The following is a 27157-nucleotide window of genomic DNA, read 5'->3' as shown; positions in this document are numbered from 1 at the left end:
ATTTTGGATACCCCCAAAGGTTTGTCAACCTTGTCCACGACGACATGCAGGCCATAATCCTTACCAGCAGATCCATTACAGACTCTTTCCACATCCAAACCGGGGTCAAACAGGGCTGCGTCATCGCTCCAACCCTCTTCTCAATCTTCCTCGCAGCCATGCTCCACCTCACTGTCAACACGCTCCCCGCTGGAGTGGAACTAAACTACAGAACCAGTGGGGATCTGTTTAACCGAAGCTGCCTAAGGTCCAAGATCACCCAAACCTCTGTCGTTGAACTGCAGTACGTGGACGACACCTGCTTCTGTGCACATTCTGAGGCTGAACTCCAGGATTTCATCGATGTATTCACCAAGGCATATGAAAGCATGGGCCTTACGCTTAACATCTGTAAGACAAAGGTCATCCACCAGCCTGACCTCGCCGCACAGCACTGCCCCCATCATCAAGATTCACGACAACGTGGACCACTTCTCATACCTCGGGAGCCTCTTGTCAACAAAGGTAGACATTGATGCGGAGATTCAACATCACCTCCAGTGCGCCAGTGCAGCTTTCGGCTGCCTGAGGAAAAGAATGTTCGAAGACCAGGCCCTCAAACCTACCACCAAGCTCATGGTCTACAGGGCTGCAGTAATACCCGCCCTCCTGTATGGGTCAGAGGCATGGACGACTTACAGAAGACACATCAAGTCGCTGGAGATATATCACCAACGATGTCTCCGCAAGATCCTTCAAATCCCATGGGAGGACATATGCACCAATGTCAGTGTCCTCGCCCAGGCTAACATCCCCAGCATTGAAGCACTGGCCACACTCGATCAGCTTCGCTGGGCAGGCCACATAGTTCGCATGCCAGATACGAGACACCCTAAACAATTGCTCTATGCGGAGCTCCTTCCTGGCAAATAAGCCAAAGGTGGGCAGCAGAAACATTACAAGGACGCCCTCAAAGCCTCCCTGGTGAAGTGCAACATCACCACTGACGCCTGGGAGACCCTGGCCAAAGACCACCTAGGTGGAGAAAGTGCATCCGGGAGGGCGTGAAGAGGTCAGGCGCAGGCAGCGGAAGGAGCGTGTGGTAAATCAGTGCCACCGCGCACCCCCTCTCCCCGACGAATATCTGTCTCACCTGCGATAGGGTCTGTGGCTCTCGTGTTGGACTGTTCAGCCAGCAAAGAATTCACTTTAGGACTGGAAGCAAGTCTTCCTCGATTCTGAGGGACTGCCTATGATGACAATCGTTCAATGTCATTTATTCTTTTGTTACCTACTGCTTATAATTTTGCCAACTATTTCTACGTTAACTATTGCAAACATGCCTTTCCTGTGCCTATGTGTGCGGAGTTGATGATAAATTACATAGGTAGTATTTTTAGTGTAATTATCTAGTAAAATGCAAGGGCCTCAAATTGAACCTTTGCATGGGGCTCACGCAAAGCAAATACTGACCCCACTTAGTTGGGATATCTTTGTTTGAAGAGGGCATGTCACAAAATGAAGGAGTCTGACTGCAAATGCATGAGGCTTGATTGGTCTGTGCATGGGTGCTCCCATGCAGATACAATGTCATTCTGAGACTGCAGAGCACTACAGCTTTAAATCTACTGTTTGAAGTGCAGTCCTGATACTTTCCTTTCTTTCATCAGCTCTTTGTTTATTCTACACCAGGCAACCAGATGGTATCCCACGGCAACAGAAACAAAGCCTCCTCTGGCTGGTAATGACAGGCTCAAACAGATTCATTTCTACACAGTAGTCTAAAGCAGAAGGCACTAATCACAAAGCCTACGATGGAGCTGCGTCGAGGACCGCATGTTGAGAAAGTCCCCACTGCCCAGGTAAACTTACAATCAGCATGATAATACTAAGCACTTGTTTATGAAAGAGCAACTCTAATCGGTTTTGTAAATGTGATTTTCCTCTTCTCCTACCCCACATTTCAACTTAATGTTGGTACTCAGTGTTCCCAGCATCCGCGATTCTCTCAAGAAGTAACGAATGATCAAACAAAAGAGAAGAAAAACAAACAGCCAGTCATTTCTCTGAAGGTAATTAAGGTACCTGCAAAGGTTAAAAAATGCAAAAAAGAAAGCAACAGAGACCTCAAACCATGTACGGCTCATCCTTGCCCAGGTGAGTAAATATGATTTATAAAATAGAATTCCTTTTTGCTGTACAGTCAATCATCGTTGCAATCCTGCTATGCAAAAAAGATTTGAAAGTGAGCGGTGTTTCACAGATAGCAGCCATCAAATCCGATGACTCTGCCCCCACACTGTACAGGCGTCAAACTGTAAGTGTCCATTATGGCGAATGATGTGCACACGCTCATTCTGAGCCAGAGGTGAGCCCCACACCATATTAGTACAGGCACTAAAAGATGTGTCCAGGGCTGACACCTGAAGTAGGTATTAGTCCCTTTGGATATGCAAATAGGGCGCCCAATAATTGTTTGATGCCACCTTTGTAAAATTAGTCTTGAGCACAGCGAGCACCAACCGGACCAGCTGCATTTAGGAGAAGCAAGTCTACATGTGGCCACACCAGCAGACCTCAAAGTGACTGTTGCAGCCTTCAACAAAATGTTTGTGATCTAAACTTACCTGATTGTGGAGCCATGAGGAGCATGTTGCTGGTCACCATTTGCCCTCCGCCCCACCACACATCCCGATTGCTTCCCTCCCTCTCCCAATCATTGCCCCCCCTCCCTCTCTGGGCAGCCACCCGCCTCCCTTTCCCAATCGCTGCTTCTTTCCTCTCCTGGTCACAGCTCCCTCTCGCTCGCAATCACTGTCTCCCTCCCTCTTCCGATCACTATCTCCCTCCCTCTCCGGATCACTATCTCCCTCCCTCTCCCGATCACTATCTCACTCCCTCTCCCAATCACTATCTCACTCCCTCTCCCGATCACCATCTCCCTCCCTATCCCGATCACTATCTCCCACCCTCTCCCGATCATTTCCTCCCTCCATATCCTGATCACTATCTCCCGCCCTCTCTTGATCACTATCTCCCGCCCTCTCGCGATCACTTTCTCCCTCCCTATCACGGTCACTATCTCCCTCCCTCTCCCAATCAATATCTCCCTCCCTCTCCCGATCATTTCTTCCCTCCCTCTCCCGATCATTTCTTCCCTCCCTATCCCGATCACTATATCCCGCCCTCTCCCGATCACTATCTCCCGCCCTCTCCCGATCATTTCCTCCCTCCCTATCCTGATCACTATCTTCCTCCCTCTCCCGATCTCTATCTGACTCCCGCTCCCGATCACTATCCCCCTCCCAATCCCGATCGCTATCTCTCTCCTTCTCCTGATCACTATCTCCTTCCCTCTCCTGATCACCATCTCTCTCCCTCCCACTCCTGATCACGATGTCCCTCCCTCTCCCGATCATTTGCTCCCTCCCTCTCCCGATCATTTTCTCCCTCTCTATCACGATCATTATCTTTCTCTCTCTTCCGATCACTATCTTCCTCCCTCTCCCGATCACTCTCAACCTCGCTATCCCACAAGCCATCGCCCTCCCTATTCTGATCACTTCCTCCCTCCCTCTCCCAATCACTATCTCACACCCTATCCCGAATACTATCATCCTCCCTCTCCCAATCACTATCTCCCTCCCTCTCCCGATCATTTCCTCCCTCCCTCTCTCGATCATTATCTCCCTCCCTATCCCGATCACTTCCTCCCTCCCTCCCTCCCTCTCCCAATCACTATCTCCCTCCCTCTCCTGAGCACTATCATCCTCCCTCTCCCAATCACTATCTTCCTCCCTCTCTCGATCACTATCTCTCTCTCTCTCTCTCACTCTCTCTCTCCCGATCACTTCCTCCCTCCCTATCCCTGTCATTTGCTCCCTCTCTCTCCCGATCATTTCCTCCCTCCCGATCCCAATCACGATCTCCCTCTCATCCCGATCACTTCCTCCCTCCCTATCCGGATCACTATCTCCCTCCCATCCCGATCACTTCCTCCCTCCCTCTCCCAATCACTATCTCCCTCCCTCTCTCGATCATTTCCTCCCTCCCTCTCTCGATCACTTCCTCCCTCCCTCACCCGATCACTTCCTCCCTCTCTCCCTCACCCGATCTCTATCTCCCTCCTTCTGCCGAACACTGTCTCCCTCCTTCTGCCGAACACTATCTCCCTCCTTCTGCCGATCACTTCCCCCCTCCCTCCCTCCCTCTTCCGATCACCTTCCCCCTCACTATCCCGATCACTATCTCTCTCCCTCTCCCGATCACTATCTCTCTCCCTCTCCCGATCACTATCTCCCTCCCTCTCCCGATCACTATCTCCCTCCCTGCTGATCAATATCTCTCTCACTCTCCTGATCATTTCCTCCCGCCTTCTCCCGATCATTATCTCCCTCCCTATCCTGATCACTATCTCTCTCCCTCTCCTGATCATTTCCTCCCGCCTTCTCCCGATCACTCTCTCCATCCCTATCCCAATCACTATCTCCTTCCCTCTCCTGATCACTCCCCTCCCGATCACTATCTCCCTCCCTTTCTCGATCACGGTCTTCCTCCCTTTCCCGGTCATTTCCTCCCTCCCTCTCTTGATCACTCTCTCTATCCCTATCCCAATCACTATCTCTCTCCCTCTCCTGATCATTTGCTCCCTCCCTATCCCGATCACTATCTTCCTCTCTATTCCGATCACTATCTCCCTCATTCTCCTGATCACTATCTCCCTCCCATTCTGATCACTAACTCCCCCCCTCCCCCCAATCACTATCGCCCTCCCTCTCCCGATCATTTCCTCTCTCCCTCTCCCGATCACTATCTCTCCCTCTCCCGATCACTATCTCCCTCCCATCCCGATCACTTCCTCCCTCCCTCTTCTGATCACAATCTCCCTCCCTCTCCCGAACACTATCTCCCTCCCTCTCCCGATCACTTCCCTCCCTCCCTCCCTCCCTCCCACTCCCGATCACTTCCTCCCTCCCTCACCCGATCACTTCCTCCCTCCCTCACCCGATCACTATCTCCCTCCTTCTGCCGATCACTATCTCCCTCCTTCTGCCAATCACTTCCTCCCTCCCTCCCTCCCTCTTCTGATCACCTTCTCCCTCGCTATCCCGATCACTATCGCCCTCTCCCTCCCGATCATTTCCTCCTTCCCTCTCCCAATCACTATCTCCCTCCCTATCCTGATCACTATCTCCCTCCCTCTCCCGATCATATGCTCCCTCTCTATCCCAATCACTATCTCCCTCCCTATCCCGATCACTATCTCCCTCATTCTCCTGATCACTATCTCCCTCCCATTCCGATCACTAACTCCACCCCTCCCCCTAATCACTATCGCCCTCCCTCTCCTGCTCACTCCCCTCTCCCGAACACTATCTCCCTCCCTCTCCCGATCACTATCTCCCTCCCTATCCCGATCACTTCCCTCCCTCCCTCCCTCCCCCTCCCGATCACTATCACTCTCCCTCTCCCGATCACTATCTCCCTCCCATCCCGATCACTTCCTCCCTCGCTCTTCTGATCACTATCTCCCTCCCTCTCCCGATCACTATCTCTCTCCCTCTCCCGATCACTCCCCTCTCCCGAACACTATCTCCCTCCCTCTCCCGATCACTATCTCCCTCCCTATCCCGATCACTTCCCTCCCTCCCTCCCTCCCTCTCCCGATCACTTCCTCCCTCCCTCACTCGATCACTTCCTCCCTCCCTCTCCAGATCACTCCCCTCTCCAGATCACTTCCTCCCACCCTTTCCCGATCACTCCCCTCTCCCGATCACTATCTCCCTCCCTCTCCCGATCACTATCTCCCTACCTATCCCGATCACTTCCTCCCTCCCTCACCCGGTCACTTCCTCCCTTCCTCCCTCACCTGATCACTTCCTCCCTCCCTCACCCGATCACTATCTCCCTCCTTCTGCCGATCACTATCTCCCTCCTTCTGCCGATCACTTCCTCTCTCCCTCCCTCCCTCTTCTGATCACCTTCTCCCTCGCTATCCCGATCACTATCGCACTCCCTCTCTCGATCATTTCCTCCCTCCCTCTCCCAATCATTTCCTCCCTCCCTCTCCCGATCACTATCTCTCTCCCTCTCCCGATCACTATCTCCCTCCCTCTCCCGATCACTATCTCCCTCATTCTCCTGAACACTATCTCCCTCCCATTCCGATCATTAACTCCACCCCTCCCCCAGATCATTATCGCCCTCCCTCTCCCGATCATTTCCTCTCTCCCTCTCCCGATCACTAGCTCCATCCCTATCCTGATCACTATCTCCCTCCCTATCCTGATCATTTCCTCACACCTTCTCCCGATCATTTGCTCCCTCCCGACCATTTGCTCCCTCCCTATCCCAATCACTATCTCGCTCCCTCTCCCGATCACTATTTCCCTCCCTCTCCCGATCACTCCCCTCTCCCGATCACTATCTCCCTCCCTCTCCTGGTCACTCTCTCCCTCCCAATCCCAATCACTATCTTCCTCTCATCCCGATCACTCTGTCCCTCCCTCTCCTGATCGCTATGTCACTCCCTCTCCTGATCACTATTTCCCTCTCTATCCCGATCACATAGAAAATAGGTGCAGGAGTAGGCCATTCGGCCCTTCGAGCCTGCACCACCATTCAATAAGATCATGGCTGATCATTCACCTCAGTACCTCTTTCCCGCTTTCTCTCTATACCCCTTGATCCCTTTAGCCGTAAGGGCTATATCTGACTCCCTCTTGAATATATCCAATGAACTGGCATCAACAACTCTCTGCGGTAGGGAATTCCACAGGTTAACAACTCTCTGAGTGAAGAAGTTTCTCCTCATCACAGTCCTAAATGGCCTACCCCTTATTCTAAGACTGTGTCCCCTGGTTCTGGACGTCCCCAACATCGGGAACATTCTTCCCGCATCTAACTGTCCCGTCCCGTCAGAATCTTATACGTTTCTATGAGATCCCCTCTCATCCTTCTAAACTCCAGTGTGTAAAGGCCCAGTTGATCCAGCCTCTCCTCATATGTCAGTCCAGCCATCCCGGGAATCAGTCTGGTGAACCTTCGCTGCACTCCCTCAATAGCAAGAACGTCCTTCCTCAGATTAGGAGACCAAAACTGAACACAATATTCCAGATGAGGCCTCACCAAGGCCCTGTACAATTGCAGTAAGACCCCCCTGCTCCTATACTCAAATCCCCTAGCTATGAAGGCCAACATGCCATTTGCCTTCTTCACCGCCTGCTGCACCAGCATGCCAACTTTCAATGACTGATGAACCATGACACCATGACTTCCTCCCTCCCTATACCGATCAATATCTCCCTCCCTCTCCCGATCACTATCTCCCTCTCTCTCCCGATCACTATTTCCCTCCGTCTCCCAATCACTATCTCCCTCCCGCTTCCGATCACTATCTCCCTCACTCTCCCGATCACTATCTCCCTCACTCTCCCGATCACTATCTCCCTCCCTATCCCAATCACTATCTCCTCTCTCTCCTGATCACTATCTCCCTCCCTCTCCCGATCACTATTTCCCTCCGTCTCCCAATCACTATCTCCCTCCCTTTCCTGATCACTATCTCCCTCACTCTCCCGATCACTATATCTCTCCCTATCCCAATCACTATCTCCCTCCCTCTCCCGATCACTATCTCCCTCACTTTCCCGATCACTATCTCCTCTCTCTCCTGATCACTATCTCCCTCCCTCTCCCGATCACTATTTCCCTCCGTCTCCCAATCACTATCTCCCTCCCTCTCCCGATCACTATCTCCCTCACTCTCCCGATCACTATCTCTCTCCCTATCCCAATCACTATCTCCCTCCTATCCCAATCACTATCTCCCTCCCTCTCCCGATCACTATCTCCCTCACTCTCCCGATCACTATCTCTCTCCCTATCCCAATCACTATCTCCCTCCCTATCCCAATCACTATCTCCCTCCCTCTCCCGATCACTATCTCCCTCACTCTCCCGATCACTATCTCCCTCCCTATCCCAATCACTATCTCCTCTCTCTCCTGATCACTATCTCCCTCCCTCTTCTGATCACTATCTCCCACCCTCTCCCAATCACTATCTCCTTTTCTCTCCCGATCACTCCCCTATCCTGATTACTATCTCCCTCCCCTTCCCGATCATTTCCTCCTCCCTCTCCCGATCAGTATCTCCCGCCTTCTGCGGATCAGTTCCTCCCTCCCTCTCCCGATCATTATCTCCCTCCCTCTCCCGATCACTATCTACCTCCTTCTCCCGATCAATATCTCCCTCCTTATCCCGATCACTTCCCTCCCTCCCTCCATCCCCCTCCCGATCACTTCCTCTCTCCCTCACCCGATCACTTCCTCCCACCCTTTCCCGATCACTCCCCTCTCCCGATCACTATCTCCCTCCCTCTCCCGATCACTTTCTCCCTACCTATCCCGATCACTTCCTCCCTCTCTCACCCGATCACTTCCTCCCGCCCTCACCCGATCACTATCTCCCTCCTTCTGCCGATCACTATCTCCCTCCTTCTGCCGATCACTTCCTCCCTCCCTCCCTCCCTCTTCCGATCACCTTCTCCCTCGCTATCCCGATCACTATCGCCCTCCCTCTCCCGATCATTTCCTCCCTCCCTCTCCCAATCATTTCCTCCCTCCCTCTCCCGATCACTATCTCTCTCCCTCTCCCGATCACTAGCTCCCTCCCTATCCTGATCACTATCTCCCTCCCTATCCTGATCATTTCCTCACACCTTCTCCCGATCATTTGCTCCCTCCCTATCCCAATCACTATCTCGCTCCCTCTCCCGATCACTATTTCCCTCCTTCTCCCGATCACTCCCCTCTCCCGATCACTATCTCCCTCCCTCTCCTGATCACTCTCTCCCTCCCAATCCCAATCACTATCTTCCTCTCATCCCGATCACTATGTCCCTCCCTCTCCTGATCACGATGTCACTACCTCTCCCGATCACTATCTCCCTCCCTATCCCGATCAATAGCTCCCTCCGTCTCACGATCATTATCACCCTCCCACTCCCAATCATTTCCTCCCTCCCTCTCCCGATCACGATCCCCCTCTCTCTACCGATCATTTCCTCCCTCCCACTCCTGATCACTATCTCTCTCCCTCTCCCAATCACTATCTCCCTCCCTCTCCTGATCATTATCTCTCTCCCTCTCCCGATCACTATCTCTCTCCCTCCCTCTCCCAATCAATATCTCCGTCCCTATCCCGATCACTTTCTCCCTCCTTCTCCTGATCACTATCTCCCTCCCTCTCCCGATCACTATCTCCTTCCCTCTCCCGGTCATTTCCTCCCTCCTTCTCCCAATCATTTGTTCCCTCCCTATCCCGATTACTTCCTCCCTCCTTCTCCTGATCACTACCTCCCTCCCTCTCCCGATCACTATCTCCCTCCCAGCCCGATCATTAACTCCCTCCCTCCCGCGATCACTATCTCCTTCCCTATCCCGATCACTATCTCCCTCCGTCTCGCGATTATTATCTCCCTCCCACTCCCAAACATTTCCTCCCTCCCTCTTCCGATCATTTCCTCCCTCCCTCTCCCGATCATTTTCTCCCTCCCTATCCCAATCACTACCTCCCTCGCTATCCCAATCACTATCTCCCTGCCTCTCCCTCTCCCGATCACTCCCCTATCCCGATCATTATCTCCCTCCTTCTCCCGAACACTCCCCTATCCCGATCACTATCTCCCTCCCTCTCCCTATCTCCCTCCCTCTCCCTATCATTTCCTTCCTTCCTCTCCCGATCACTATCTCCCTCCCTCTCCCAATGACTATCTTCCTCCCGCTCCGATCACTCTCTCCCTTCCTGTCACTGTCATGTATCTTACATTATTATATATAACTGTATCCTAACATGTTATACATGACTGTAATAAGATATGACCTGTAACCACCAGCATATCTTACCACCAGGGGTGCACTTGCAAGAGACTGGTATATAAGGACAGGTCTCTGGCAAGTGCAGCATTCCAGAGCTATGAAATAAAGGTGCAGGTCCAGAGTGACCTTGACTTCACTACATGCCTCATGTGAGTCTGTACTGAGGGGACAGGACTTTTCAGTGGCGACGAGTTACGGGATTACAGAATCCACAGAATGGCAAACAACGGATCAGATGAAAAGTACAATGCGGGAGACAATTGGGAGGACTTTATAGAAAGGCTCCAGCAAAGCTTTGTAACCAAAGACTGGTTAGGCGACGATAAGGCAGACAAGAGAAGAGCCCATCCCTTGACCAGCTGTGGCTCGAAAACATACGCTTTAATGAAGGATCTGTTGGCACCCGAGAAACCAGCAAGCAAGTCGTTTGAAGAATTGAGCACACTGGTAAGAGACCACCTGAAGCCAGCGAGCATCCAGACACAGGTTCTACAACTACAGACGCTGTGTGGGCCAGAGCATACCCGACTTCGTGGCGGAACTTCGGAGGTTGGCTAGTTTATGTGAGTTCTCCGATGAACTGAGGAGAGAAATGCTGAGAGACTTTTTCATTGAGGCATATTCCGAAAGCTCTTAGAGACCAACAATCTGACCTTAGAGGCAGCAGCACTGGTTGCACAGACATTCTTGGTAGGGGAAGAAGAAACGAGGTTGATTTACAATGTAGGTACGACAACTAACGAAATATCGGAACAAGAAGTTCACAGCACTAAACAAGCTGCTACCCCCACACACAGACAAAACCGGGAGAACAGGTTCTCGACAGTAGGCAGAAGCCATCAAGGGCCACAGGAACGGCCGTTCACACCTCATCAACCCACAATGCGAGCAATCAACTACAAACTGAGAGAAGCTCAAGAGAGATCAGCCAGACGCAGCTCATTCTTTGGGAACACTTTGAACAATGGAACAGGTCTATGCTGGAGGTGTGGGGGTGGGCACTTGTCAAGGGGATGTCGATTTCAGCAGGCTGTTTGCAGAAATTGTGAATATACAGAGCATTTGGCCCGCATGTGCAAAAAAACGGCAGCTCGGCTGGTATACGACTCGGATGGGTCGGAAAGCGGACCAGAAGACGGTGGGGACAGTACCCAGGACACCGATGTACAGCAGGTCAACATGATCAATGACCGCTGCTCCTACAACAGGACGTCTCCTATAATGATGAGGGCTCTACTCAACGGGATATCTGTCAACATGGAGTTGGATACGGGAGCGAGTCAATCTCTCATGGGCGCTCAACAATTTGAACAACTGTGGCCGCATAAAAGAGACAGCCCAAAACTGACAAGGGTCGACACCAAACTAAGGACCTATACCAAAGAAATCGTACCAGTCCTCGGCAGCGCCATGCTCTCTGTCACACACAAAAGGACAGTGAACCTACTTCGCCTGTGGATTGTCCACGGAGACCCCCCAGCACTACTGGGGAGAAGCTGGCTGGCAAAACTAAACTGGAAATGGGATGATGTCCATGCCATGTCATTAGAGGAATGGACCTCCTGCTTAATAGTTATAAAGCAATTTGAACATCTCTTTCAGCCAGGTGTGGGCACTTTCAAAGGGGCCAAAGTCAAAATCTACATCACACAGGATGCTAGACCGGTCCATCACTAGGCCAGAGCTGCACCCTATGTGATGAGGGAAAAGATTGAACACAAACTAGACAGGCTTCTGCGGGAAGGCATTATATCACCTGTGGAATTTAGCGACTGGGCAAGTCCCATCGTCCCAGTCATGAAGTCTGATGGATCCGTACGAATCTGTGGGGACTACAAATCTACCATAAACAGAGTCTCCCTACAGGACCAGTACCCGCTGCCCAGAGCGGAGGACTTATTTGCCACATTGGCTGGGGGTAAACTTTTCTCAAAATTAGACCTCACACCTGCGTATATGACGCAAGAATTGACCGAGGAATCTAAGCTACTCACCACCATCAACACACATCGAAGCCTTTTCATGTAAAATCGATGCCCATTCGGCATCAGGTCGGCAGCTGCCATATTCCAGCGCAATATGGAGAGTATGCTCAAGTCCATCCCGGGGACGGTTGTATTTCAAGACGACATACTTATCACAGGCAGGGACACCGACTCCCATCTCCGTAATTTGGAGGAAGTACTAAAGCGGTTGGATCGGGTAGGCCTACGAGTCAAGAAATCCAAGTGCCTGTTTCTCGCACCCGAGGTTGAATTTTTGGGCAGAAGGATTGCCGCTGATGGAATCCGCCCAACAGAGTCCAAAACAGAAGCAATTCGCTTGGCACCCAGGCCCCAGAATGTCTCAGAACTGCGCGCCTTTCTCGGGCCACTCAATTACTTTGGGAACTTTATGCAGAACTTAAGCATGCTGCTGGAGCCTCTCCACATGCTACTCAGGAAGGGGTGTGATTGGTTTTGGGGGGCCGCCCAGGAACGCGCCTTCAATAAGGCATGCAACCTTCTGTGTTCCAGCAGTGTTTTGACTTTCTTTGATCCAGGTAAAAAGCTAATTCTCACATGCGATGCGTCAGCGTATGGGGTCGGGTGCGTTTTGCAACATGTCAATAGTGCGGGCAAATTACAACCCATAGCTTATGCCTCCAGGTCACTTTTGCGGGCGGAGCACGGGTACGGAATGGTAGAGAAGGAGGCGCTCGCGTGCATGTACGGTGTCAAAAAGATGCACCAATACCTTTTCGGGGCTAAGTTCGCGTTAGAAACCGACCACAAGCCCCTCACGTCCCTGCTATCCGAGAGCAAGGCAATAAACGCCAATGCCTCGGCGCGAATTCAACGGTGGGCACTCATGCTGGCGTCCTACGACTATACCATAAGGCACAGACCAGGCACAGACAACTGTGCCGACGCGCTCAGCAGGCTACCCCTGGTGACCACGGAAGGGTCTGACGAACAGGACTGTGAGATAGTCATGGCAATCAATGCCTTTGAGTCCACAGGTTCGCCCATGATGGCTTGCCAAATCAGGGCCTGGACGGCCAGCGACCCCACATTATCCTTCGTAAAAAGATGTGTCCTAACTGCGATGCCTGCCCCGAGAAATTAAAACCCTTTCACAGGCGCATGCATGAGCTATCACTACAAGCAGACTGCCTGATGTGGGGCAGCCGAGTAGTCATGCCTCTGCGAGGCAGAGAGGCATTTGTCCGGGAGCTCCACCGCGAGCACCCGAGAATCGTTCTCATGAAGGCCATAGCCAGATCCCACGTCTGGTGGCCTGGTATTGACGCGGACTTGGAGCTCTGCGTCCGAAGGTGCACCATTTGTGCCCAACTCAGCAATGCCCCCAGGGAGGTCCACCGAGCCCCTGGCCCTGGCCTACCAAACCGTGGTCACGGGTGCACGTAGACTGACCTCAGTAGTGGGTAAAATGATGGAATCAATTATTAAGGATGTCATAGCAGTGCATCTGGAAAATGGTGACATGATAGGTCCAAGTCAGCATGGATTTGTGAAAGGGAAATCATGCTTGACAAATCTTCTGGAATTTTTTGAGGATGTTTCCAGTAAAGTGGACAAAGGAGAACCAGTTGATGTGGTATATTTGGACTTTCATAAGGCTTTCGACAAGGTCCCACACAAGAGATTAATGTGCAAAGTTAAAGCACATGGGATTGGGGGTAGTGTGCTGACGTGGATTGAGAACTGGTTGTCAGACAGGAAGCAAAGAGTAGGAGTAAACGGGTACTTTTCAGAATGGCAGGCAGTGACTAGTGGGGTGCCGCAAGATTCTGTGCTGGGGCCCCAGCTGTTTACATTGTACATTAATGATTTAGACGAGGGGATTAAATGCAGTATCTCCAAATTTGCGGATGACACTAAGTTGGTTGGCAGTGTGAGCTGCGAGGAGGATGCTATTAGGCTGCAGAGTGACTTGGATAGGTTAGGTGAGTGGGCAAATGCATGGCAGATGAAGTATAATGTGGATAAATGTGAGGTTATCCACTTTGGTGGTAAAAACAGAGAGACAGACTATTATCTGAATGGTGACAGATTAGGAAAAGGGAAGGTGCAACGAGACCTGGGTGTCATGGTACATCAGTCATTGAAGGTTAGCATGCAGGTACAGCAGGCGGTTAAGAAAGCAAATGGCATGTTGGCCTTCATAGCGAGGGGATTTGAGTACAGGGGCATGGAGGTGTTGCTACAGTTGTACAGGGCCTTGGTGAGGCCACACCTAGATTATTGTGTACAGTTTTGGTCTCCTAACTTGAGGAAGGACATTCTTGCTATTGAGGGAGTGCAGCGAAGATTCACCAGACTGATTCCCGGGATGGCGGGACTGACCTATCAAGAAAGACTGGATCAACTGGGCTTGTATTCACTGGAGTTCAGAAGAATGAGAGGGGACCTCATGGAAACGTTTAAAATTCTGACGGGTTTAGACAGGTTAGATGCAGGAAGAATGTTCCCAATGTTGGGGAAGTCCAGAACCAGGGGTCACAGTCTGAGGATAAGGGGTAAGCCATTTAGGACCGAGATGAGGAGAAACTTCTTCACCCAGAGAGTGGTGAACCTGTGGAATTCTCTACCACAGAAAGTAGTTGAGGCCAATTCACTAAATATATTCAAAAGGGAGTTAGATGAAGTCTTTACTCCTCGGGGGATCAAGGGTTATGGCGAAAAAGCAGGAAGGGGGTACTGAAGTTTCATGTTCAGCCATGAACTCATTGAATGGCGGTGCAGGCTAGAAGGGCTGAATGGCCTGCTTCTGCACCTATTTTCTATGTTTCTATGTTTCTATGTTTCTATGCAGGCCCATTCATGGGCAAAATGTTTCTCGTAGTTGTAGATGCATTTTCAAAGTGGATCGAATGCACCATTTTAAACTTGAGCACAACCTCCACCACTGTGGAGAGCCTCGCAACCATGTTTGCAACGCACAGAATCCCTGACATATTGGTCAGTGACAATGGTCCGTGCTTCACCAGCGCAGAATTCCAAGACTTTATAATTGACCACGGCATAAATCACATCAAGACGGCACCGTTCAAGCCGGCCTCCAACGGCCCGATGGAGAGAGCAGTGCAAATCATTAAACAAAGCATGCTTAAAATCCAAAGTCCCACACTGCAGGGTCGCCTGTCGCGACTGCTGCTGGCATATAAATCTCGTCCGCACTCATTGACTGGGATCCCCCCCGCGCAACTGTTGATGAAAAGGACTTTAAAAACAAGGCTCTCATTAATCCTCCCAGACATGCACGAAATCGTTGAGGCAAAGCGCCGTAAGCTGACTGTGTACCATGACAGAAATTCAAGGGGGAGATGGAATGAGATAGGGGACAAAGTGTTTATACTAAACTATGGCAGGGGTCCCAAATGGCTTGCAGGGACAGTAATGGGCAAAGAAGGAAACAGGCTACTGGTAGTACAAATGGACAATGGCAAAACCTGCCAGAGGCATGTAGACCAAGTCAAAAGCAGATTTACCAACAACACTGCGGAACCAGAGGCAGACTACAAGGTGGAACTCGCACCACACCTGGTGGACAGACCAAGGGAACAACCTGAGGAAAGGGCAATACCAACAGACAGCTCAGGCGAGTCAACAACAATCACACCAATCAAAACAGACAGCCCAGGCGAGATACCAGCAACCACATCCAAAGAAAAACAGACACCAAGGCAAACAACTGAACCACAACTCAGACGCATCACGCGAGAGCGTAGACCACCTGAGAGACTGAACCTATAAAGACAATAAAACCTTGGGGGAGGGTGAAGTCATGTATCTTACATTATTATATATAAATGTATCCTAACATGCTATACATGACTGTAATAAGATATGACCTGTAACCACCAGCATACCTTACCACCAGGGGTGCACTTGCAAGAGACAGGTATATAAGGACAGGTCTCAGGCAAGTGCAGCATTCCAGAGCTGTGAAATAAAGGTGCAGGTCCAGAGTGACCTTGACTTCACTACATGCCTCGTGTGAATCTGGAGGGGACAGGACTTTACAGTCACGATCATTATCTCCTTTCCTATCCCGATCATTCTCTCCCTCCCTCTTCCGATCATTATCTCCCTCCCTCTCCCGATCGCTCTCTCCCTCCCTCTCCCGATCACTCTCTCCCTCCCTCTCCCGATCACGCTCTCCCTCCCTATCCCGATCACTCTCTCCCTCCCTATCCCGATCACTATTTCCCTCCCTCTCCCGATCATTTCCTCCCTCCCTCTCCCGATCACTCTCTCCCTCCCAGTCCCGATCACACCCCTGTCCTGATCACTATTTCCCTCCCTCTCCCGATCATTTCCTACCTCCCTCTCCCGATCACTCTCTCCCTCCCTCTCCCGATCACTATCTCCCTCCCTCTCCCGATCACTGTCTCTCTCCCTCTCCCGATCACTATCTCCCCCCACCCCCCCACGATCACTATCGCCCTCCCTCTCCCGATCATTTCCTCCCTCCCTCTCCCGATCACTATCTCCCTCCCTCTCTCGATCATTTGCTCCCTCACTATCCTGATCATTAACTCCCTCCCTATCCCGATCATATCCTCCCTCCCTCTCCTGATCACTATCTCCCTCCCTCTCCTGATCACTCCCCTATTCCGATTACTAAATCCCTCCCCCTCCCGGTTATTTCCTCACTCCCTCCCTATCCCGATCACTATCTCCCTCCCTATCCCGATCACTACCTCCCTCCTTCTCCCAATCACTATCTCCCTCCCTCTTCCGATCACTATATCCGTCCCATTCCGATCACTAACTCCACCCCTCCCATCAATCACTATCGCCCTCCCTCTCCCGATCATTTCCTCCCTCGCTCTCCCAATCACTATCTCCCTCCCTCTGCTGATCACTATCTCCCCCCTTCTCCTGATCACTATCTCCCTCCTTTTCCCGATCACTATCTCTCTCCCTCTCCCGATCACTATCTACCTCCCTATCCCGATCACTATCTCCCTCCCTCTCCCGGTCATTCCTTCACACCTTCTCCTGATCATTTGCTCCCTCCCTCTCCCGATCACTATCTCCCTCCCTCTCCCGATCATTAACTCCCTCCGTTCCCCGATCACTATCTCCCTACCCCTCCCGATCACTAGCTCCCTCCCTATCCTGATCTCTATCTCCCTCCTTCTCCTGATCATTAACTCCCTCCCTCCCCGATCACTATCTCCCTCCCTCTCCCGATCACTCTCTCCCTCCCTATCCCGATCACTATCTCCCTCCTTCTCCTGATCACGACCTTCCTCCTTCTCCCGATCACAATCTCCCTCCCTCTCCAAATCACTCTCTCCCTCCCTATCCCGAACACTATCTCCCTCCCTCTCCTGAACACTATCTCCCTCCGTCCCCCGATCACTATCTCCCTCCCTCTCCCGATCACTATCTCCCTCCCTATCCCGATCAATAGCTCCCTCCGTCTCACGATCATTATCACCCTCCCACTCCCAATCATTTCCTCCCTCCCTCTCCCGATCACGATCCCCCTCTCTCTACCGATCATTTCCTCCCTCCCACTCCTGATCACTATCTCTCTCCCTCTCCCAATCACTATCTCCCTCCCTCTCCTGATCATTATCTCTCTCCCTCTCCCGATCACTATCTCTCTCCCTCCCTCTCCCAATCAATATCTCCGTCCCTATCCCGATCACTTTCTCCCTCCTTCTCCTGATCACTATCTCCCTCCCTCTCCCGATCACTATCTCCTTCCCTCTCCCGGTCATTTCCTCCCTCCTTCTCCCAATCATTTGTTCCCTCCCTATCCCGATTACTTCCTCCCTCCTTCTCCTGATCACTACCTCCCTCCCTCTCCCGATCACTATCTCCCTCCCAGCCCGATCATTAACTCCCTCCCTCCCGCGATCACTATCTCCTTCCCTATCCCGATCACTATCTCCCTCCGTCTCGCGATTATTATCTCCCTCCCACTCCCAAACATTTCCTCCCTCCCTCTTCCGATCATTTCCTCCCTCCCTCTCCCGATCATTTTCTCCCTCCCTATCCCAATCACTACCTCCCTCGCTATCCCAATCACTATCTCCCTGCCTCTCCCTCTCCCGATCACTCCCCTATCCCGATCATTATCTCCCTCCTTCTCCCGAACACTCCCTTATCCCGATCACTATCTCCCTCCCTCTCCCTATCTCCCTCCCTCTCCCTATCATTTCCTTCCTTCCTCTCCCGATCACTATCTCCCTCCCTCTCCCAATGACTATCTTCCTCCCGCTCCGATCACTCTCTCCCTTCCTGTCACTGTCATGTATCTTACATTATTATATATAACTGTATCCTAACATGTTATACATGACTGTAATAAGATATGACCTGTAACCACCAGCATATCTTACCACCAGGGGTGCACTTGCAAGAGACTGGTATATAAGGACAGGTCTCTGGCAAGTGCAGCATTCCAGAGCTATGAAATAAAGGTGCAGGTCCAGAGTGACCTTGACTTCACTACATGCCTCATGTGAGTCTGTACTGAGGGGACAGGACTTTTCAGTGGCGACGAGTTACGGGATTACAGAATCCACAGAATGGCAAACAACGGATCAGATGAAAAGTACAATGCGGGAGACAATTGGGAGGACTTTATAGAAAGGCTCCAGCAAAGCTTTGTAACCAAAGACTGGTTAGGCGACGATAAGGCAGACAAGAGAAGAGCCCATCCCTTGACCAGCTGTGGCTCGAAAACATACGCTTTAATGAAGGATCTGTTGGCACCCGAGAAACCAGCAAGCAAGTCGTTTGAAGAATTGAGCACACTGGTAAGAGACCACCTGAAGCCAGCGAGCATCCAGACACAGGTTCTACAACTACAGACGCTGTGTGGGCCAGAGCATACCCGACTTCGTGGCGGAACTTCGGAGGTTGGCTAGTTTATGTGAGTTCTCCGATGAACTGAGGAGAGAAATGCTGAGAGACTTTTTCATTGAGGCATATTCCGAAAGCTCTTAGAGACCAACAACCTGACCTTAGAGGCAGCAGCACTGGTTGCACAGACATTCTTGGTAGGGGAAGAAGAAACGAGGTTGATTTACAATGTAGGTACGACAACTAACGAAATATCGGAACAAGAAGTTCACAGCACTAAACAAGCTGCTACCCCCACACACAGACAAAACCGGGAGAACAGGTTCTCGACAGTAGGCAGAAGCCATCAAGGGCCACAGGAACGGCCGTTCACACCTCATCAACCCACAATGCGAGCAATCAACTACAAACTGAGAGAAGCTCAAGAGAGATCAGCCAGACGCAGCTCATTCTTTGGGAACACTTTGAACAATGGAACAGGTCTATGCTGGAGGTGTGGGGGTGGGCACTTGTCAAGGGGATGTCGATTTCAGCAGGCTGTTTGCAGAAATTGTGAATATACAGAGCATTTGGCCCGCATGTGCAAAAAAACGGCAGCTCGGCTGGTATACGACTCGGATGGGTCGGAAAGCGGACCAGAAGACGGTGGGGACAGTACCCAGGACACCGATGTACAGCAGGTCAACATGATCAATGACCGCTGCTCCTACAACAGGACGTCTCCTATAATGATGAGGGCTCTACTCAACGGGATATCTGTCAACATGGAGTTGGATACGGGAGCGAGTCAATCTCTCATGGGCGCTCAACAATTTGAACAACTGTGGCCGCATAAAAGAGACAGCCCAAAACTGACAAGGGTCGACACCAAACTAAGGACCTATACCAAAGAAATCATACCAGTCCTCGGCAGCGCCATGCTCTCTGTCACACACAAAAGGACAGTGAACCTACTTCGCCTGTGGATTGTCCACGGAGACCCCCCAGCACTACTGGGGAGAAGCTGGCTGGCAAAACTAAACTGGAAATGGGATGATGTCCATGCCATGTCATTAGAGGAATGGACCTCCTGCTTAATAGTTATAAAGCAATTTGAACATCTCTTTCAGCCAGGTGTGGGCACTTTCAAAGGGGCCAAAGTCAAAATCTACATCACACAGGATGCTAGACCGGTCCATCACTAGGCCAGAGCTGCACCCTATGTGATGAGGGAAAAGATTGAACACAAACTAGACAGGCTTCTGCGGGAAGGCATTATATCACCTGTGGAATTTAGCGACTGGGCAAGTCCCATCGTCCCAGTCATGAAGTCTGATGGATCCGTACGAATCTGTGGGGACTACAAATCTACCATAAACAGAGTCTCCCTACAGGACCAGTACCCGCTGCCCAGAGCGGAGGACTTATTTGCCACATTGGCTGGGGGTAAACTTTTCTCAAAATTAGACCTCACACCTGCGTATATGACGCAAGAATTGACCGAGGAATCTAAGCTACTCACCACCATCAACACACATCGAAGCCTTTTCATGTAAAATCGATGCCCATTCGGCATCAGGTCGGCAGCTGCCATATTCCAGCGCAATATGGAGAGTATGCTCAAGTCCATCCCGGGGACGGTTGTATTTCAAGACGACATACTTATCACAGGCAGGGACACCGACTCCCATCTCCGTAATTTGGAGGAAGTACTAAAGCGGTTGGATCGGGTAGGCCTACGAGTCAAGAAATCCAAGTGCCTGTTTCTCGCACCCGAGGTTGAATTTTTGGGCAGAAGGATTGCCGCTGATGGAATCCGCCCAACAGAGTCCAAAACAGAAGCAATTCGCTTGGCACCCAGGCCCCAGAATGTCTCAGAACTGCGCGCCTTTCTCGGGCCACTCAATTACTTTGGGAACTTTATGCAGAACTTAAGCATGCTGCTGGAGCCTCTCCACATGCTACTCAGGAAGGGGTGTGATTGGTTTTGGGGGGCCGCCCAGGAACGCGCCTTCAATAAGGCATGCAACCTTCTGTGTTCCAGCAGTGTTTTGACTTTCTTTGATCCAGGTAAAAAGCTAATTCTCACATGCGATGCGTCAGCGTATGGGGTCGGGTGCGTTTTGCAACATGTCAATAGTGCGGGCAAATTACAACCCATAGCTTATGCCTCCAGGTCACTTTTGCGGGCGGAGCACGGGTACGGAATGGTAGAGAAGGAGGCGCTCGCGTGCATGTACGGTGTCAAAAAGATGCACCAATACCTTTTCGGGGCTAAGTTCGCGTTAGAAACCGACCACAAGCCCCTCACGTCCCTGCTATCCGAGAGCAAGGCAATAAACGCCAATGCCTCGGCGCGAATTCAACGGTGGGCACTCATGCTGGCGTCCTACGACTATACCATAAGGCACAGACCAGGCACAGACAACTGTGCCGACGCGCTCAGCAGGCTACCCCTGGTGACCACGGAAGGGTCTGACGAACAGGACTGTGAGATAGTCATGGCAATCAATGCCTTTGAGTCCACAGGTTCGCCCATGATGGCTTGCCAAATCAGGGCCTGGACGGCCAGCGACCCCACATTATCCTTCGTAAAAAGATGTGTCCTAACTGCGATGCCTGCCCCGAGAAATTAAAACCCTTTCACAGGCGCATGCATGAGCTATCACTACAAGCAGACTGCCTGATGTGGGGCAGCCGAGTAGTCATGCCTCTGCGAGGCAGAGAGGCATTTGTCCGGGAGCTCCACCGCGAGCACCCGAGAATCGTTCTCATGAAGGCCATAGCCAGATCCCACGTCTGGTGGCCTGGTATTGACGCGGACTTGGAGCTCTGCGTCCGAAGGTGCACCATTTGTGCCCAACTCAGCAATGCCCCCAGGGAGGTCCACCGAGCCCCTGGCCCTGGCCTACCAAACCGTGGTCACGGGTGCACGTAGACTGACCTCAGTAGTGGGTAAAATGATGGAATCAATTATTAAGGATGTCATAGCAGTGCATCTGGAAAATGGTGACATGATAGGTCCAAGTCAGCATGGATTTGTGAAAGGGAAATCATGCTTGACAAATCTTCTGGAATTTTTTGAGGATGTTTCCAGTAAAGTGGACAAAGGAGAACCAGTTGATGTGGTATATTTGGACTTTCATAAGGCTTTCGACAAGGTCCCACACAAGAGATTAATGTGCAAAGTTAAAGCACATGGGATTGGGGGTAGTGTGCTGACGTGGATTGAGAACTGGTTGTCAGACAGGAAGCAAAGAGTAGGAGTAAACGGGTACTTTTCAGAATGGCAGGCAGTGACTAGTGGGGTGCCGCAAGATTCTGTGCTGGGGCCCCAGCTGTTTACATTGTACATTAATGATTTAGACGAGGGGATTAAATGCAGTATCTCCAAATTTGCGGATGACACTAAGTTGGTTGGCAGTGTGAGCTGCGAGGAGGATGCTATTAGGCTGCAGAGTGACTTGGATAGGTTAGGTGAGTGGGCAAATGCATGGCAGATGAAGTATAATGTGGATAAATGTGAGGTTATCCACTTTGGTGGTAAAAACAGAGAGACAGACTATTATCTGAATGGTGACAGATTAGGAAAAGGGAAGGTGCAACGAGACCTGGGTGTCATGGTACATCAGTCATTGAAGGTTAGCATGCAGGTACAGCAGGCGGTTAAGAAAGCAAATGGCATGTTGGCCTTCATAGCGAGGGGATTTGAGTACAGGGGCATGGAGGTGTTGCTACAGTTGTACAGGGCCTTGGTGAGGCCACACCTAGATTATTGTGTACAGTTTTGGTCTCCTAACTTGAGGAAGGACATTCTTGCTATTGAGGGAGTGCAGCGAAGATTCACCAGACTGATTCCCGGGATGGCGGGACTGACCTATCAAGAAAGACTGGATCAACTGGGCTTGTATTCACTGGAGTTCAGAAGAATGAGAGGGGACCTCATGGAAACGTTTAAAATTCTGACGGGTTTAGACAGGTTAGATGCAGGAAGAATGTTCCCAATGTTGGGGAAGTCCAGAACCAGGGGTCACAGTCTGAGGATAAGGGGTAAGCCATTTAGGACCGAGATGAGGAGAAACTTCTTCACCCAGAGAGTGGTGAACCTGTGGAATTCTCTACCACAGAAAGTAGTTGAGGCCAATTCACTAAATATATTCAAAAGGGAGTTAGATGAAGTCTTTACTCCTCGGGGGATCAAGGGTTATGGCGAAAAAGCAGGAAGGGGGTACTGAAGTTTCATGTTCAGCCATGAACTCATTGAATGGCGGTGCAGGCTAGAAGGGCTGAATGGCCTGCTTCTGCACCTATTTTCTATGTTTCTATGTTTCTATGTTTCTATGCAGGCCCATTCATGGGCAAAATGTTTCTCGTAGTTGTAGATGCATTTTCAAAGTGAATCGAATGCACCATTTTAAACTTGAGCACAACCTCCACCACTGTGGAGAGCCTCGCAACCATGTTTGCAACGCACAGAATCCCTGACATATTGGTCAGTGACAATGGTCCGTGCTTCACCAGCGCAGAATTCCAAGACTTTATAATTGACCACGGCATAAATCACATCAAGACGGCACCGTTCAAGCCGGCCTCCAACGGCCCGATGGAGAGAGCAGTGCAAATCATTAAACAAAGCATGCTTAAAATCCAAAGTCCCACACTGCAGGGTCGCCTGTCGCGACTGCTGCTGGCATATAAATCTCGTCCGCACTCATTGACTGGGATCCCCCCCGCGCAACTGTTGATGAAAAGGACTTTAAAAACAAGGCTCTCATTAATCCTCCCAGACATGCACGAAATCGTTGAGGCAAAGCGCCGTAAGCTGACTGTGTACCATGACAGAAATTCAAGGGGGAGATGGAATGAGATAGGGGACAAAGTGTTTATACTAAACTATGGCAGGGGTCCCAAATGGCTTGCAGGGACAGTAATGGGCAAAGAAGGAAACAGGCTACTGGTAGTACAAATGGACAATGGCAAAACCTGCCAGAGGCATGTAGACCAAGTCAAAAGCAGATTTACCAACAACACTGCGGAACCAGAGGCAGACTACAAGGTGGAACTCGCACCACACCTGGTGGACAGACCAAGGGAACAACCTGAGGAAAGGGCAATACCAACAGACAGCTCAGGCGAGTCAACAACAATCACACCAATCAAAACAGACAGCCCAGGCGAGATACCAGCAACCACATCCAAAGAAAAACAGACACCAAGGCAAACAACTGAACCACAACTCAGACGCATCACGCGAGAGCGTAGACCACCTGAGAGACTGAACCTATAAAGACAATAAAACCTTGGGGGAGGGTGAAGTCATGTATCTTACATTATTATATATAAATGTATCCTAACATGCTATACATGACTGTAATAAGATATGACCTGTAACCACCAGCATACCTTACCACCAGGGGTGCACTTGCAAGAGACAGGTATATAAGGACAGGTCTCAGGCAAGTGCAGCATTCCAGAGCTGTGAAATAAAGGTGCAGGTCCAGAGTGACCTTGACTTCACTACATGCCTCGTGTGAATCTGGAGGGGACAGGACTTTACAGTCACGATCATTATCTCCTTTCCTATCCCGATCATTCTCTCCCTCCCTCTTCCGATCATTATCTCCCTCCCTCTCCCGATCGCTCTCTCCCTCCCTCTCCCGATCACTCTCTCCCTCCCTCTCCCGATCACGCTCTCCCTCCCTATCCCGATCACTCTCTCCCTCCCTATCCCGATCACTATTTCCCTCCCTCTCCCGATCATTTCCTCCCTCCCTCTCCCGATCACTCTCTCCCTCCCAGTCCCGATCACACCCCTGTCCTGATCACTATTTCCCTCCCTCTCCCGATCATTTCCTACCTCCCTCTCCCGATCACTCTCTCCCTCCCTCTCCCGATCACTATCTCCCTCCCTCTCCCGATCACTGTCTCTCTCCCTCTCCCGATCACTATCTCCCCCCACCCCCCCACGATCACTATCGCCCTCCCTCTCCCGATCATTTCCTCCCTCCCTCTCCCGATCACTATCTCCCTCCCTCTCTCGATCATTTGCTCCCTCACTATCCTGATCATTAACTCCCTCCCTATCCCGATCATATCCTCCCTCCCTCTCCTGATCACTATCTCCCTCCCTCTCCTGATCACTCCCCTATTCCGATTACTAAATCCCTCCCCCTCCCGGTTATTTCCTCACTCCCTCCCTATCCCGATCACTATCTCCCTCCCTATCCCGATCACTACCTCCCTCCTTCTCCCAATCACTATCTCCCTCCCTCTTCCGATCACTATATCCGTCCCATTCCGATCACTAACTCCACCCCTCCCATCAATCACTATCGCCCTCCCTCTCCCGATCATTTCCTCCCTCGCTCTCCCAATCACTATCTCCCTCCCTCTGCTGATCACTATCTCCCCCCTTCTCCTGATCACTATCTCCCTCCTTTTCCCGATCACTATCTCTCTCCCTCTCCCGATCACTATCTACCTCCCTATCCCGATCACTATCTCCCTCCCTCTCCCGGTCATTCCTTCACACCTTCTCCTGATCATTTGCTCCCTCCCTCTCCCGATCACTATCTCCCTCCCTCTCCCGATCATTAACTCCCTCCGTTCCCCGATCACTATCTCCCTACCCCTCCCGATCACTAGCTCCCTCCCTATCCTGATCTCTATCTCCCTCCTTCTCCTGATCATTAACTCCCTCCCTCCCCGATCACTATCTCCCTCCCTCTCCCGATCACTCTCTCCCTCCCTATCCCGATCACTATCTCCCTCCTTCTCCTGATCACGACCTCCCTCCTTCTCCCGATCACAATCTCCCTCCCTCTCCAAATCACTCTCTCCCTCCCTATCCCGAACACTATCTCCCTCCCTCTCCTGAACACTATCTCCCTCCGTCCCCCGATCACTATCTCCCTCCCTCTCCCGATCACTATCTCCCTTCCTATCCCGATCTCTATCTCCTCCTGATCATGACCTCCCTCCCTCTCCCAATTACTATCTCCCTCCCTCTCCCGATCACTATCTCTCTCCCTCTCGCGATCATTTCCTCCCACCCTCTGCGGATCAGTTCCTATCTCCCTCTCCCGATCACTATCATTCCCTTTCCTGATCACTATCTCCCTCCCTCAACCGAGCGCTATCTCACTCCCTCTTCTGATAATTTCCTCCCTCCCTCCCTATCCCAATCATTTCCTCCCTCCCTATCCCGATCATTTCCTCCCTCCCTCTCAATATCCCTTCCTCCCTCCCTATCCCGATCACTATCTCCCTCCCTGTCCCGATCACTCTCTCAATCCCTCTTCCGATCATTTCCTCCCTCCCTCTCCCAATCACTTCCTCCCTCACTATCCCGATCATTTCCTCCCTCCCTCTCCCGATCACTCTCTCCCTCCCTCTCCCAATCCATTCCTCCCTCCCTATCCTGATTACTATCTCCCTCCCTCTCCCGATCACTATCTCCCTCCCTATCCCGATCATTTCCTCCCTCCTTCTCCCGATCACTTTCTCCCTCCCTATCCTGATCATTTTCTCCCTCCCTCTCCCGATTACTCTCTCCCTCCCTCTCCCAATCCATTCCTCCCTCCCTATCCTGATTACTATCTCCCTCCCTCTCCCGATCACTATCTCCCTCCCTATCCCGATCATTTCCTCCCTCCTTCTCCCGATCACTTTCTCCCTCCCTATCCTGATCATTTCCTCCCTCCCTCTCCCGATCACTATCTCCCTCCCTATCCCGATCATTTCCTTCCTCCCTCCCTATCCCGATCACTATCTCCCTCCCTATCCCGATCATTTCCTCCTTCCCTCTCCTGATCACTCTCTGTCTCCCTATCCCGATCACTATCTCCCTCCCTATCCCGATCATTTCCTCCCTCCCTCTTCTGATCAGTATCGGGCGGATTCTACACCAGGTGGCAATCTACTTTGCTAGGTTACTGCCCCAGTGATGAATTTGAAAATTACCGCCTGAGTCTCCTGGCCAAAGACCAAATGAGCACAAAGCAATCCAGCGGAGAAAGTGGAGACAAGACATTCGACTTACCTTAGAAGAGGCGGGAAGTTGAATGTATGAGATATCTTTTGCATTGGATAGTGAGTTTGCATTTCTGCATGTCATACTTGAACTGTTCACGTGTCTAGTGGACTATTAAAAGCCACTTCACAATTTAGGTTCCAATGATTCTGCTGCTATATACAACTATATTTCCAGCTCAGACGGGGAATTGAATCCCTTCCCACAGTCCCCACATTTCCACAGTTTCTCCATGATGAGGATGTCCTTGTGTCTCTCCGGGTTGGATGATCAGTAGAAGCCTCGTCCACACACAGAACACGTGTACGGTTTCTCTCCGTTATGAAGGGTGCGATGTTTTTTCAGGCTGTGTAATTGGTTAAAGCTCTTTCTAGTCAGTGCACTGGAACTCACTAACTCGGGTGTGTGTGTCTCGGTGCTTTTTCCTACTGAATCGTGTTAATTCTGTTAGTTGG

The 27157-nt window shown here is 51.1% G+C and overlaps 1 protein-coding gene across 1 annotated transcript in view; it reads left to right on the top strand.

Annotated features, from left to right (window-relative positions):
• The first annotated feature begins 44 nt into the window (after window positions 1–44).
• LOC139275337 (testis-expressed protein 26-like) overlaps window positions 45–27157 on the top strand; it is a 49789-nt gene continuing 22676 nt past the window's right edge. The window contains exons 1-2 of the mRNA XM_070892648.1: window positions 45–283; window positions 1889–2136. Of these exons, the coding sequence (XP_070748749.1) occupies window positions 45–283; window positions 1889–2136 (487 nt within the window). The remainder of the gene's footprint in view (window positions 284–1888; window positions 2137–27157) is intronic.

Source organism: Pristiophorus japonicus, chromosome 10, assembly GCF_044704955.1.
Source record: "Pristiophorus japonicus isolate sPriJap1 chromosome 10, sPriJap1.hap1, whole genome shotgun sequence".
Lineage (NCBI taxonomy): Eukaryota > Metazoa > Chordata > Chondrichthyes > Pristiophoridae > Pristiophorus > Pristiophorus japonicus.
This window is presented reverse-complemented; position numbering and strand designations above follow the sequence as displayed.